The 15171-nt window shown below is 38.4% G+C and overlaps 1 protein-coding gene across 14 annotated transcripts in view; it reads right to left on the reverse strand.

The window, feature by feature from the left end:
* DOCK10 (dedicator of cytokinesis 10) overlaps positions 1-15171 on the reverse strand; it is a 166363-nt gene that overhangs the window by 35673 nt on the left and 115519 nt on the right. For 13 of the 14 annotated variants that reach the window (XM_069792124.1, XM_069792127.1, XM_069792125.1 and 10 more), the window contains exons 22-29: positions 14760-14846; positions 14123-14215; positions 11949-12067; positions 9010-9079; positions 5599-5712; positions 4291-4362; positions 3509-3655; positions 1518-1601 (exon numbers count right to left, since the gene is read on the reverse strand). In XM_069792124.1, coding sequence (XP_069648225.1) covers positions 1518-1601; positions 3509-3655; positions 4291-4362; positions 5599-5712; positions 9010-9079; positions 11949-12067; positions 14123-14215; positions 14760-14846 — 786 coding nt within the window. The remainder of the gene's footprint in view (positions 1-1517; positions 1602-3508; positions 3656-4290; positions 4363-5598; positions 5713-9009; positions 9080-11948; positions 12068-14122; positions 14216-14759; positions 14847-15171) is intronic. The other variant, XM_069792123.1, reaches the window with a different exon arrangement.

Here is a 15171-nt window from a genome sequence, read left to right on the forward strand (position 1 = left end):
ATACCCACTGATATTTATTCAGACAGCAATATACACTGTTATATTTTCTGAAGAGAGAAGTCAGATTGCAGTATCATCTTTTTGGTACATAAACAATCCACTTAAAGAAGCAAAAGACACAGAAAGAAATCCTGCAGCACATTTAAACAACTGACTTCTGCTTAGGCATCTGACTGAAAATGAAAACAACGCAAGGCCTCTCTCTCCTCGAGGTCAGAAATCTCTGATTTTATTTTGTGGCTATTGTTTTCAAGTGCTGCAAAGCCTGTTCCAGTGGTACATCTGTCTCAGCTCCACAGTGATTCCACTTCCATGCATCCTGGCAGATGGCTCTGGAGGGATGCTGGGTGGCTTGCAATGTGCACGCACTTACTGCCAAGGAGGTGTTAAGTTCTCCTCTGCACACTAACTAATCTCAGGCTTTTCCGCTGGCCATTAATAGGCTTTTTTAATTAAACATCTGTTTCTGTGGTTGAATGTGTTTAGGGAAGTTTGAAATGTGGAAACAATTTTCAGATTGCATAATATTATTTACAGAATCATAGACTTCAGGCTATGACATTAATACTGACAGACTCATTCTATGTCTGTTCCAGAGATTAGGTGAAAGACCTGAGTGCAGCATGAAGTTGGTTTTAGTAAAAAGCAAAACAGACCTGGAGTAATCTCACTTATTACCTACAAATGCCCAGATCACCACTGAAGAATTATAAAAAGTTAATGGACAAAAGTTTTGTAAGCTTTTTTTGGGAAAGATGAGGCATTCAAAGTGTGCATTTTGGATACATTCTGTTATCTATCATCTTGCATGCTCTGGTATGATGGCTCAGAAATCCAGTCATGGAGGAGAAAAAGCCTATGACTCATCCTCACGGATGAAGAGTAAAAGGAGTCAAGCTGAATAATTTGGGGACCTCTTGCAGTTTGAAATTTATTGTTCAAACTGTATCACTGACTATTATAGGTATTACTGAAGAAATTCAGGCTGCAGGGAATTTTCCTCACAGCAAGCACAAACTAATTTGGAGCAGACTGGCTTTCTTGTATCATCAATGCAGTAAGAGCATACTTTTCATTCAAAGTAACTGAGATGTTACATTCTCACTTGAGTTTACACAATGATAACTTGTTCATATGCTCTTACTTTAGTCGCCTCAAAGAAAATTACTGCCAACTGCTGCTGATATTTATGGACCAAACCACAAGTGTACTCTCCAAAGAATCAAAGCTTAAATTCAGCCTTTTGCGTGCTTTGGTCTGAGCAGTCTTTGCAGAGTCTGCTCTCACAGGGCTCAGTGAGTAGTTGGACACGGCTGTTTACTCCCAGAAAAGGGGATAGATGGCTCAAAACCAAGAGGTTTTAAACACATATTTACAGTAAATGTTTTCACTGACTTGAGTTCTGAGCATGGTGAAGCCATGGAATAGATCATAAATAGTTTCAGTATAAAAATATTCTGCTAGCAAGTCTCTTTGGAGAAAACAAAACCAACCAAACAAAAAAATCAAAACCATACCTTGCTATCTCCTGTTCCAAACATACTTATATAATTGTTGACCACCTTGAACACAAATCCACGATCCATAAATGTAAAACAGCGCTAAAAAAGGGGAAAAAATTTTAATATTTTATAGCCAAAAAAGCAGTACACGGCCTCACTTACCTGTTTGCCTTGCGTCACATATAAACTTGAATCATTTGCTCAGGTGAAGTTAGTCTTACAGCAGGGCAAGGAAACCCAGGGAACTCATGAATCTGGCTCAATTTTTTAATTCATTTTCATTAATAATAAATTGATCAAACTTTTCATTTTCACTGTGTCTACAGTCTAAAATAACTCTCACAGTGTACAGTGCACTAGGAGAAAGCTTATTCATGTACTGCAACACTCAATGACTAGAGGTGGTACATGATGGGAGCTGACCTGAATATCTCCTTCAGTGACAGAGCAATGACTCTTGAGGAATCAATCCAGCCACAATACTCACTGTCTATGAGCTACGTTATCTCTCTGGTAGCAAATATGCCACTACATTACTTTACAATGAGAACACTTCTCTTGCTGACCGATGGGGCTAAACAGCCAGAAGGTGTAAAGGTTTTTGAGGGCCTTGGTGCTACTGCTGCTGACATTTTTTCCTTGCAGAGTCAGCCTACCAAATAGGGAATGCAATCTTGAATTCCCTCTTTCTCTAGTGTTCCTGAACTCTGCAAAACTAGCAAAGCCCCAAGCCTTTTGTGACACAGCATTCAAACAAGGCTGCTGCAATACCAGCCTGGAGAAAGCCATATCATCTCTAACCTATGTAATTCTTTCCGGCAGACTAGATTTGAAAAGAAATTAAAACACAGCCATATGCTGTATCATAAAACACAACATTACTGCCTTCCCAGTTTAGCTGAGTAACACACAAAAATAGCATGCAAATCTGCAACACCGCCACAAGTACAACACCACACAACTACTGACTAAGCCCTTCCATCTGCGCTCCTGCCTCAAACCAGCATCATCTTCCAAATGATGTAACACTATGGATAGATACAGCTTAATGTCAGTATGACAACAGCAACTAGGGCTTCCATACGGTATCAGCAACAGAGGCCAACACAGTGGACAGCAGGTTTATAATTTATTTCACCAATGTATGAAAGGAGAAAAATCCACCTTCAGTTTGTGGTTGTTTTCCTTATAACCTCACAGGAACATTTTATTGCTGGAATACTGCTCTCTCCTAATGCTGTGCTTCAATTTGTCATTAAAGATTTGAGCCTGGGTTTCAGTGTGTACTACATACAATGCTCTGTACATCATTAATGTACATCATTCCATTAATGGAAAGGGGGAGGGTGTGTGTGTCCAGTTTAAATCTAGACTAAGTATCCAGCCACACAACTTATTGAATAGCAATTTTCCCAGCTAATTCAATGCTGGGAAAATAAAAATGATTGAGAAATATTAGGACAAAACCATAAAATGCAACCGCTTTCAGTGACTTTTCCACAGCACACATGTATTTTCTTATATTTTGTAAATGAAAGGGCATTTCAGAGTTAAAAACTATTTCACCTAATACTTGCAATTTGCTTAGGCTGGTTTGTAAAAGCTACCCACTCTGGTTGTGATTAAGAAATATTAATCCACCCACAGTCATTCAGAGCTATAGTATTTAAAGAAAAAATACCAGCTCAGCTCTAACTACAGTTTCATCCCTTACCAAACTTTTTACCCATTTGAATGTAACGTAGCAATCTGCAAAATTTGAAAACTTGGGCTCTTTCAGAGAACAGATATAAATGAATCAGAACTGCTTTAAAGCAGACTTAGATAAAGCTTTTGCATTCTCAAAGACTCAAGAAAACTGAACTATAGGTCAACACTAAACTTGGAAATTGAGCCATCATTCACTCAGAATTGTTTTTATTCTCTTTGACTAGACTAGAATAGTCTGAAGTTTGCATTAAGTATGGGGAAGTAAGTGCATGTGCTATAATGACAGAACATCTCACCTTAAGAAATTTGGCAGCACTGTAGTTCGCATTCCTGGTTTCTTCAAGAGCATCTTTGTACTTCCAAACAACATGGTCTGCTAAGACCATCACAAGTGTATCCAGCTCAGTTTGAAATGATTCTGGAAACCTCTGAGTTCGAGAAACCTAATCAGGGAATAGATCATCATTTGAGGGAGTACAATGTTGCACATTAAACCTGAAAATACATTCAGGCCAAGAATAAACACTATAAACCACAAGTCACTCAACATAGAAGAAAAATATTCCTAGAGTTCCACAGATCTCTTCTGAGTATAAACCAAAGAACAATCTGGTCCATAGGAAAGTGGGAAATCTTATCCTTGGATTTCAGCACAAGCATACTAAGACCATCTTTGATAATCAGGCAGAAAAGCGGTCAAAACACTGATTTCCAGCTATGTAAGGTTTGCTCAAAGCAAAGTAGAGTTTCTAGATCATTTATTTGCTGTCTGGCATAATCACTTGTTGGGTAACCTGCAGAAATTAGAGAATTCTCATTCCATTCTAACCCACACGTTACAAAGCTGATGCAACTGTTTTTTTGGCCTACCAGTTCTGTACAAGCAAGAATAGGTTTGAGCCTAGCAGGTAATATGATGTTTTTGTGGATAAAACCAATATTTTACAAAGTGTAAAAGCACTTCTTTTTTGACCAGTCAAGAAGAAAAGTCCAAGTATGTGTATTTCCCAGGATTCCACATTTTAGATTTTCCTAAGAGACAGCTTGCCTACTTAATTAAGATCATGTATATACTTACCTTTGTTTTGTTTGTATCAACCAAGTGCTGTGCCATTGATTTTAAGATAACTGCAAAGAAGAACCAGGAATGCTGCGCAAAAGAAGGAAAAAAGAGATTAGGAAAAGTGATTATCAGATAAACACTTTACAATGCATTACCATTCCTTATAGATGGATTGCATTTCTCAGTAATGCACAATGATAAACTCTGTGTGACAAATAAATTAAAGAACCTAAGTGCCATGTATTGGAGTGACACTGGATCATGTCCTTAAGAGAGCTGAAGCCGTCTCAGACACTGTCACTGTGCTTCTGTGCAATAAGGAGCCCACAAACACCACTCCTACAATCTCTCCATTCCTGCTGAGCACTGCCTTCATTGTTTGTTTGCAGGTAAGTGGCAGAAGTGGAGGATGCAGAGAACCTCAGAGAACAGAAGCTGAGAATAAACTGCTTTGTTAGTTCCAGCAGCTTGGTAATTTGGCCCAGAATAAGATGGTGCTTGTTTAAAGGATAAACAGGGTGGTTCCTCAAGTACCATTTGTAACAGTGAACAGGTAGGATACAGATTAATATGTGTATCCTCACATATCTCAGGGGATATGTGAAACAAATACACTCAAAAAGCTTACAAATTGCAACACCCCCCCCAACAAACCCAACCACAAGTACTTTTCCATGGCCCAGGTTTCCTGCAGGCCAGCTTTTCTGCTTTTTTCAGCCTATTTTTGCTATTCCAGTGGCTCAGCACAGGAAATCGGAACAAGTTCACTCTGAACTGTTGAACATATTTTTGCCACTGGGAACTCCTGAGCTGCACTGGCTAGCTCTTATACCATATCCAACAGGATCAGTGATGGGGCTTGCACATGTATGAATCATTAGACCTTGTTTGATATGAGAAATCTCAGGAAACCTCAATCATTTTCATTTTGGTCACTGTCAATCAAAAGCAGCAGCTGAAATCAGATATGAATGTCCTACTTACAGATGAATATTCACCCTGCATCTTCCAAAATAAAAATTAAAACAAAGTATCCTAAAAGTAATTGCTCATATCATATTGTGTAAGAATTAGGTTTCTGACTCAGACTATGCTGTAAAAGAAACGAGGAATTTTATTATGCAAACCATGGCATTCTGAGAAATGTGTTATGCTGAGAAACTGTAGCAAGTCTGGTAAGTCGGTCTGTTGAATCACTGCAGGATGTGATTTGTGCAAAGCTCATATGGGGAAAGAGGATTGGAGAAAGAGATGTCACAAGTGAGTTTCAGGCAGAAAACCAGTAGTAAATCCACAAATGTGCTAATTCAAGCTATCATTCACCTTTAAAACCTGTTTCACAGTTACTTGGTCATTTAACTTCAGAAGACCAGTCATATTCTTGGCCACCTCCTCATGAACAGTCCTTTCTTCAAATGATTTGGTCCGGAACACATACTGAAGAAGAAAGGAAAAATAAAAATTATCAAAATGTATATTAAAACAAATATAAAAAACCTCAGTAGGAGAAGATAAATTATTTATACACCACTAACAGCTGACAATCTTTGCCGCCAAAATATCTTGACTGAACAATACAGTCACATAAAATTTAATTCCCCTAGCAGTAACAGCACAACACTGCTCCCCTACAAAATCCCAGTTTTAAACACAAGTTCCTGTTGATTTCAGCTTAATGTGAACCAAGAGGAATTTCTGCTTAAAATCAGTGCTACAATTTATTTTTTCAATAAAGCATAGGATCCTGACACCTCTAAACTGCCTTTCAAGCCATTTCACCAGGTGAAAAAAAGAATAAGCAAGCAGAGGAAGTACGGAGGGTTTTTCACCCACCTAGTCAGGGCCACCTTTCACTTGCTCCTTTCTTCCACTGGCAACGGCTAGGCAGAGCTGGTAACAACTCTTCATCCTGAAAGGTGTAGAGCACCCACTGGAGCTGACAGAAGGGGAAAACTACACCCCTTTTAGAAATCAAGACCTCAAGGGAGGAATTTATCACCAAGTTGCACAGAACTCCTAAATCTAGTATGAGTTTTATTCAACATTTTAAGCTAATAATTTGGTACTGGGATCCATTACTCCTTCCCTAAAGCAAGAGCTCTGCCAGTGCATCAGGTGAGATGAAATACCTTTTCAAGTCAACAAGGTAGGTGAAAGAAAGGAATATCACTTGAAAATATCTTATTAATAGTCAGTCTTGTTTCCAGAGCAGATGCCATAAGCTTCTCCCTATGCAGTTTGACAATTCTGGGTCCAGTTATTTAAGTCAGTGTAATTTTGCATTATTATTGCATCTGAGTGACTCACAATTCTCAACTTAGTTATTCCCAAAACAACATTTCTAAAGTAGGTATTCATTTCCTTACAGATGGGCAAGAGAGATTAACAGTTATTGGCTTTGGCTGCTGCTGGAAATGGGAAAACAGGCTAAATGAACTTCTGGTGTAGCCTAATAATCACCTGTTATTTCAAAGATATTTAGCCACAATAGGTGTCTATTGCAATTTTGAAAAGTTATTGAGTACTACATTTAATTAACTACATTTAAATGTTACATAGGTTATTTATTTTGGAGCCTGAATAGTTCTGCTGGACCTCAGCAGAATTCCTCTGTGCTTAAATCAGAGCACTTGAGACTAAAATTTGACTACTAAGATGCTGAGATGCATCACCTGTAAACACATACTTTCCTGCAGTATGAAAGTAAATCCATACCATAGAAATACCAAGCAACAGTTGTCAACACTGAGATTAAAATAGTTTTCCCATTTAGCAACCTAACTCCTACCATTTTTTCATTATTATACCCATGAACATGCTAAGGTTTCTGGGTTCATCAGGAATGTATTTGCTTTCACTTTATTCCTAAAGTTAATTTACTCCCCCCCCCCCAACTTATGTCACATATAATAGTCATAATCCACAAATGAAATGTATGTTATGAAAACTACTTGTTGCACAGTGAATTAGAATATCAGTTACAGCCAGAAGCCCATACAGACATTTGTCACTCATAGCTTCTTTCCATGACTGTGGGGGATCTCTCATTGCTATCACGACCTCCAGTAGTTCTGTCACCACTGAACCAGAGCAGGCCAAGAGACAAAGTGATGGCAATGTCTACTTCAATTCTTCTAACAACCTGCAATTCTCCTCTATGCTGCTATTTGAAATACACAAATAAGTTAATAAATATAACACTCAAAGATATTATAACTTACTCATTACTGATTCATCTAGTAAGACTCAAAATTTTCCAGCCCTCTCCCTCACAATTAAAAGGGAGGGAAAAAAAACAAAAAAGGCAAGTGAATGGAAAAAAACCCCAGTGTAACAGCCTTAAATGAGGTTCGTCTATTAATTTTTCTACCCATGCCCGTAACAGCAGTTAATGTATTCTTCTACTTAAAAACATGCTGTTCATAAAATTCTCAGCTTATAAAGCTGTTACCCAAATATACTATTGATGAGATACTTGCTGGCCAATAGCATTATTCATACTCATTTAATGGATATTCAATTGATACAGATAATAAGGAGATCATCTTCAAAGAGGCCACTCCTTTGGCTTTTTAAGTAATACTACAGTTTGCCCGGAATCAAATTCCATACACAGAACATATCCATATATATATTCTATATATACCCTCTCCTTCAAAACAATAATGGATGAAAAACCTTAGTAAACAGGGAACAGTTACAAGAATCTGAACTCCACAGATGAGAAAGGAATTTATGCACAATAGCGCATGCAAAGACACAGGATCTTGAAAGTAAAATCATGACTTAAGAAAATAATCAAAAGCTTAGTTAAAAAGCTACAGCTTTCTAAGAAACACACAGCTATCCTGCAACCATGAAGAGCACCCAGAAGTACCTCTTCCATAAAAATTACCACCTGTGGATACCTTTCAACTACAATGAGGGCAACCCCATAAATGTGTAATACAGACAGCCAGATATTTTGAAGTGATAAATCCCACCACAGTCAAGAGGAATGCTGCAAACTGCGAGCAAACTACATTAAATGTCTCTTACTGGTATCTATCTAGCTGAAGCTTCATGATCTTTCATGTATTTATCTCCCCCTTCCCTCCTCCCAAACCCTGCAAGGTGGGAAATTCTGAGTTTAACACTATTTCACAAAGACTGATGCTAAGCCTATGCTCCTAGAAGCTCAGTGGAAGTGCATTTGCACTAGGTCTTACTTCTAAAATATAAGTAAGCTCTAGTCATCAGCTGAGTATGGGGAATTGTCCCTCCCACATCCCAGTACCCTTTAAGAGTGCCCTGCAGCTTCCTCCTCCCGTGCTTGTTCAACCCGATGTGCTATGGAAAGCAAGCTGCACCATGCAGAGGAAACACGAGCAGCCCGTTGTCCTCCTCAGCAGAGTAAGGCTGCGAGCCAGGATGCAGCCGAGTTTGGTGGAGAAGGACACTCCATGGAGTGTCCCTGCTCTACAGGATGTCCTTAAAGCACAGAGAGGCAGTGTAATTTGTTCAAGGTGACACAAGAAACTTGTGGCAGAGGAGGAGAACTGACTCAGCCTCTTCCAAATCTTATGTTAGCTTCCTAACCAGCCACCCAGCCTACCAGTGGCAGAAAGCTATGACGCAAATGCAGAGAAAGCTGCAAACAAGTACAGCTAAGAGTAAACAGGAAAAAAATCACACAAAAACCAACCCCCTCCCCCCCAAACAGTCAAATAGTTAACAGTATAACAGCAATCATACCGTCACATAAGAATTGATACAGTTGTCTAGTTGTTCTTCATGGCACTTAGCAACAATGTTAGTAAGAACCCTGCAAGATTAAAAAAATAAAAATAAAAATTGAGCTGGTTTGTGTCATAAGGCAGAGAAAGTCTATCTGATACATCACACTGTTCTGTTATTGTAACCTCATTTAAAACAGTCCATGAGGGATGTGATCCAAATGATGAATAGCATGTGCAGACACTGTCCCACTGGGAAAAAACAGTTACTCCTTGAGCCCTCTGCTTGCATGGATTGTGCTGTTATTTATGCATTCGGCCAGCTTTAATGATTATAACTGTACTAACATTACAACAAAAGAAAACTATTAACTAACTAAAGCTTATACAGACCTTAGATGATTAGGAATAAGGAAAATTAGATAATGTTAATCAAACAGAGAAGCAAGAACATCTTTCTGTGGGAGTGCTACTTGTCAGGTTCTCTCAGATCCTGGTAATGCTATAAAGCTCTGATGGCACTTGCTTATGATGGCACTGTTAATCAAAGACAAATACAAGCCTAGGCTCAAGCCCGAGCATGCCCCTCTCCTGCACTGTTTGCCCATAACCTCGGACTCAGGCCGAACCTGAGTGCCGAAGCACTCAGGAGCAAAAGGCCGAGCACAGCACCCTCTCGTTACTGCGCAGCAGAGAGAGGCTGGACACTTGGTGCAGCAATAGGTGCTCTGAGCTTCTGCAGATCAGCTTCGTGATCAGAGACACAGAGTAAAATTGCCTGGGTCATGCCAGCACCCACTCTCACAAACTGAGCTTTTACTAACAGCAGAGATGGCACTACCTGAGACCAAGTGTTTCGGCAAAGTTTTCTCTTCAATTTGTACATGGGCCATCTTTGAGATCATCCTGTTTCAGAAAACACAAGTCCGAGCAAGAAGTCTTCTTCAACTTAACCATGAGATTTCCTCTTGATTATTGGGATCTCATTTTTTCAGAATACTTAATATAGAAAAGACTCTGCAATTTTATGATCTTATTTTTATGTTAAAAGAATGGGGAGCAAACAGTTCATGATTCTCAAATGTCAAAAATTAGTGAACCATATCTCAAATTCAGGGGTATGCATAATAACAGTATGACTAAAATGGATTATTAATATGCCTGACTGTGGTCCACATACAAGTAGTCATTTTGACTAGCTTGGTGATTTGAGTGTTTTCTGCCGATTCTTATTATTGGATTCAACAGCTTTGTAATTCTTTTAAGTCAGTATTTTTCATATATCTCATTTCTTGCTGTTAGTAGGAGAAGTAAAACTTGTAGCAAAACACAAAAGCTATGACAAAATTAGTTGTGTCTATTCCAATCCTTCAGCCTTTATTCTGATTTGAAATTGAAATGAGTTCTGGCAAAGATGAGACAGAGAAATGATGACATGACTGGGCCCCCAGACAAGTAAAAAACCGTGAAAGAGTATAAAAGGAATAATGTTTTCTCCCCAACACATAAGCTAATCTATGCTCTCATTCTGTTGTTGTTGCTTTTAATATGTTTAACACAAGCTGCTTCAAGCTATTCACAACAAAATACAATGTGTGTATATATAGGACACATCAATGAATGGCACACACAGCAGACATGCATATTGCTGTTGACATCAACTCTACCAGCACAAAAGCTACCACACATACAGAGAAAGACTGAGAATCCTTCTTTTCTTTTTTTTGGCCAGGTAGTTGTATAGTCCAAATCTGAAGCATGAAAAAATTAACATCCTTCCATTTTTCCATCTAATCATTAAAACTATTTTTTAAACAGCTGCTTCTTATATAGCATTACCTTTCCAGTCATTTAACTGATACTGAAATTCTAGCCTGGGACACAATTCTTCATCCTCAACATCAATTGATTTGTTGGCCATAAAGGGGTGCTGAAAAAAGGTCCAACAACCCCTCTCCCTTTGAAAACAGTATGCAGTGATGAAATCACACACATTTACAAGGAAACATTCTTCTAATCCTAGTGCCTAGCTGTGGTAAAACTGGACTTTGCCCTGCAAGGTGCCATGACCCTTTGATAAGGGATATTGAAACTTTAGCTTTCCAACGCTAAGATGAGGAATTCTGCTTCCTTGCTCCTTTAAGTTTTCCTAATTAATCTTTCTTCAGGAACTAATTCTGAAGAACAATCTGTGGAAAGAAAGAAAATATACTGGCAGCAGATTAGTCTAACAGGGCTGCTGAGGACAGTTGTCATTTTCTCCTATTAGTTGTACAGTAGTCCCCATGTTTAGCTACTGGCAAGTACAACAAAAATACTGCTACGGCCAAAAGAAAATGCAATGCAACTTTTTGTCCTCCTGCCGAGACCAATAATAATCTCTCCAGTATTTTTTTTTTCCTGCTGCCCTGATTAACAGCATCAATAAAGACAATTTCGTTATGTGAGGGATGTGAGACTTGGCAAATCATTCCAGCTGTTTGCCTGCTCACTGGAAAATGCTTCCATTGCTCTTCAGTTATTGCTGATACACTCTAATTAAAAAATGCTCCAGAACAGTGTGACCTGGTTGTTTGACTCTGCATTGGACGTTGCAAGATGCTAAGCTCTTCCTATGCTGAACTCCACATCCTCAGACCCAAACCTAAAGCAAAATTGATACTCAACTTTGTTAGGAAACACTTAGCTCCTTAAGAATGAGACCTTTACCTATGATTGCCTCAGGGTACAGAGACACATCCACCATGGTCAATGATTTCCGAGTTGGTATCAGTCAGCCATGTGATACCATGCTCTTCTATGCATTATGTCGCAGAGCCGAGTGTTAAGGGGGAAGCAAGCATTCTCACCCACTGAAGTCTAAATGTCATACTCAGCGTTTGTAAGAGCAGCTATAATTGGACTAACATTTGCACTCTAGAGTGAATTCTTCTCCTCATACAGAAAATACTCAGATACCTGGTAACAGCTGTTGTAACTTCATCATCACTGTTTTGCACCAAAACCCAGAAGAGTTGATTCAGGACTACAGGAAGAAAATTCATAATTACATGGATCTTCTCAATCCTCAGCAAATTCTGTAACGGATGTAAGAAAGAAAATGCAATGAAATCCAACACGAGCAATGAAAGCTGATTACTTGCTTTCCTGCTTCGGCAGGTAAAATGCAGTGCAGCCACTGGTGTAATAGCAGTAGGAAAACAGGACAAATAAGTAGAGGATCGGTTGCCCATGGAGTTTGTTTTAAATATGACCATCAACACAACTGTAGGTATTGTCTAAATTTCAGAATTCCAATATTTTGCTCTACTCTGACTTAAGGAGGCAGGGGAGGAGGGAAGAAAGCGAGAGAGAAACCAAACCCAATTTTCATATTTCATTAAGGATACGTATGTCAGAACAATAAAAGAACTTAATTACTATTTTCAAGACATGCAATTCCTAATATTTTTAGGAAAACTCATTCTTTTTATGCAGAGAGCTGATAAACTGAACTTGTAACTAAAATACTTATGTTAAAAGCACATTGGTAAAAAGTAGTATTGACACTCTAACCTGACTGGACTGACATTGTATTATCTTCTCTGATCAAGGAGGATATTGAACTTCTAATTAAAAAAAACCCCTCCTTTGAATTCCTCCTAGTTTTTTTATTTCAGTCATTTTCAAATAATTCCAGAATTTCTTCAAAGGTGTTAGTGATTTATAAATAAAAGCAAAATATTCTAGGGAAAATTACTTATTCCCTGGCTATATTGCAGAGTCGATCCCGTGTCGCATACAACACTGTTTCTATTTTCTAATAAAATTACTGAAGTCTTTTTAAAAAGTAAACTATCAACAGCAAATAAAGAACAGTGCAATTCTGGTAGTTTAGGTAACTGACTTACTGTCCATAAAGTTGTGAAGCTTTTATGGATTCCTAAACTTTGTCCAATATGCTCAATGGTTTCCCCAAAATTAATAGTTAAGGGCTTCATTCTGTAGAGGTATAACCTCTAAATAACACTGATGCTTTGATTTTTGAAAAACTCCCTTAATCATTTCTTTAAATTAAGACGGTATTTAAAACCAAAGCAACCCCTTTCAGGTCTACCTGCATTTATCAACAGAAGTAGTATCCACCTTTAGGAACTTGCCCAGAGAACTGGCATGATTTATTGCAACTTACTGTTTGCTTATTAAAGCAAACATCTCTTCCCAAGCAGCTTTATAAAATCTGATTAAGGTACACTCAAACAGAAAAACATTAACAACGAAGGAAAGGGGGAAAGCACCTACATGACAGTAACATCTAAATCCCAAAACACCTATTAGATTTTACAGACTGCTAAAATGAAAAATAATAATTAAAAGTCATATGCATGATGTTTTAGAGCTAGCACTGTGGAACAGTGTCACAGCTACCCTTCAGTCCTTTTGCTTATCTTCCTGTTGAAGTTCAGTAAGCAGATTGCAAAGCAAGAACGCTGAATTTCACCATTCATGAACAGGTAAAGAATCATGGCCCTACATTTATCTGCTGCTCTTCTAATTTGCTTGCTATACTCCCTCTTTGTCACAGCTTTTGACTTCTACTGAATACAGTCACACTTAATGCAGTTCTTGCTTATTCGTTTCATCTCTGCAGAAAGGGTATGTTCTTTCTGATTGCAGAACTTGACAGGCAATGAGCACCCTTGACGTATACATGCAGAATGCCCTAAACAGCCCTCTGGATAGCATTCAGGTTGTTAGAGTAAAAGTACAGGGTGCCAAGTAGGAGGTAAACATAAAATGTACCTAAGGCAAGAGAGGACTAGCAGGAATACTGTAGCTCTACAGGCTACAGCTCTTTTTCGCAGACATTCCTAGAGCAACGTGACACCATTCTTTAACAGGATTTGAGGCTTGGCATAGGCTGGATTATCAAAGTTGATGGGGCAGATGCAGCCATGCTCTAAATGAGGAGGGATGGGAGACAGCTCTGTGACCAGTAATGCATCTGTCACATCCAGTAAGTCTAACTGGAGTCATGGACCCATTGCCTCCTGGTAAGTCTATGCCATATTTAGAATTATGCAGTGATGGATCAGTTGAGAGAAAGCCCTAATATAATTTTATAGCACAGTTCACGCTGCAGGTGACTTTACCTTACAAGAATTGATAAAGTTTGAGGTAGGAGGCTGAGATAGATCCTTTTCCCTTTCTTGGCACTGATGAAAAAAGTTATTCAGGTATAGATCCTAAAATGATAAACGTTTACATTAACGTATTTTATATAAAGGATTAGAATTCAATTCCATAAATTTGTTAGAGCAATCACCTCTGATACCAAAACACACACTTGGTCCCTACCACCTTAGGCATAAGAGACAGAAAGACAGATCAACTTATTGAGCCCAACCCATTGGCCAGCACAGCTTGCTATATACAACTTATTTCTAGGTGCTTTGACCACTCTTTTTTCAGTGTTGTGAGCAATTAATTTTTTCTTCACAGTCTAAGGGATTTCAATGGCCAGATTTTTTTTTTCTTCCTAGTGCTCATAATTTATTTTCTTGCTGTTTAAACTGATATTCCACGATTTTTCTGTTAGTATAATCTTAAATAATTTATATTTTTCCTTAAAGTGTGTATTCCATCATTGCCATCTTGCCCTTCTACATTCAAATAACCTTTAAATGTTAGAGAAACAAATTTGTACAAGATTTTAAAATGTCTTTCAGACATTCCTTGACACTTTTTGTTTGTAAGCAGGTAACATAGCGAAAAGGAAATTTGGCTTACCTGAGTATTTACTGTGGATACAACAAAAGTAGAGACTTTGAAAAGTGGTTTCCCACTATCTACCCATTTTACATCACAGCCGATCTGCTATTAAAACAAAAATGAAACAAAACAAAACAAAAATTTTCCCACTTATTTCCTACTTATTCAAGTCTGCATCAAATTTTCACTGCATAGCTTTGCATATGCACGTGCATGAACTCTGCTGGCTACTGTGCTTTCACAGCCGCAGAATTATTGCAATACAAACCCACTTTTCAGCACGTCCATGAACATTATCACTCAAGGGACCAGATCACTGCCCCACGCTGTCCTCATGACAACAGTAAAACAAACAAAAGGAGGCAGAAATAATCCAAACTGGACAGGATCAGTAGGAAAATGTGATATCACACCACAAAACTGGAGAATG

Source organism: Haliaeetus albicilla, chromosome 9 (assembly GCF_947461875.1).
Source record: "Haliaeetus albicilla chromosome 9, bHalAlb1.1, whole genome shotgun sequence".
Classification (NCBI taxonomy): domain Eukaryota; kingdom Metazoa; phylum Chordata; class Aves; order Accipitriformes; family Accipitridae; genus Haliaeetus; species Haliaeetus albicilla.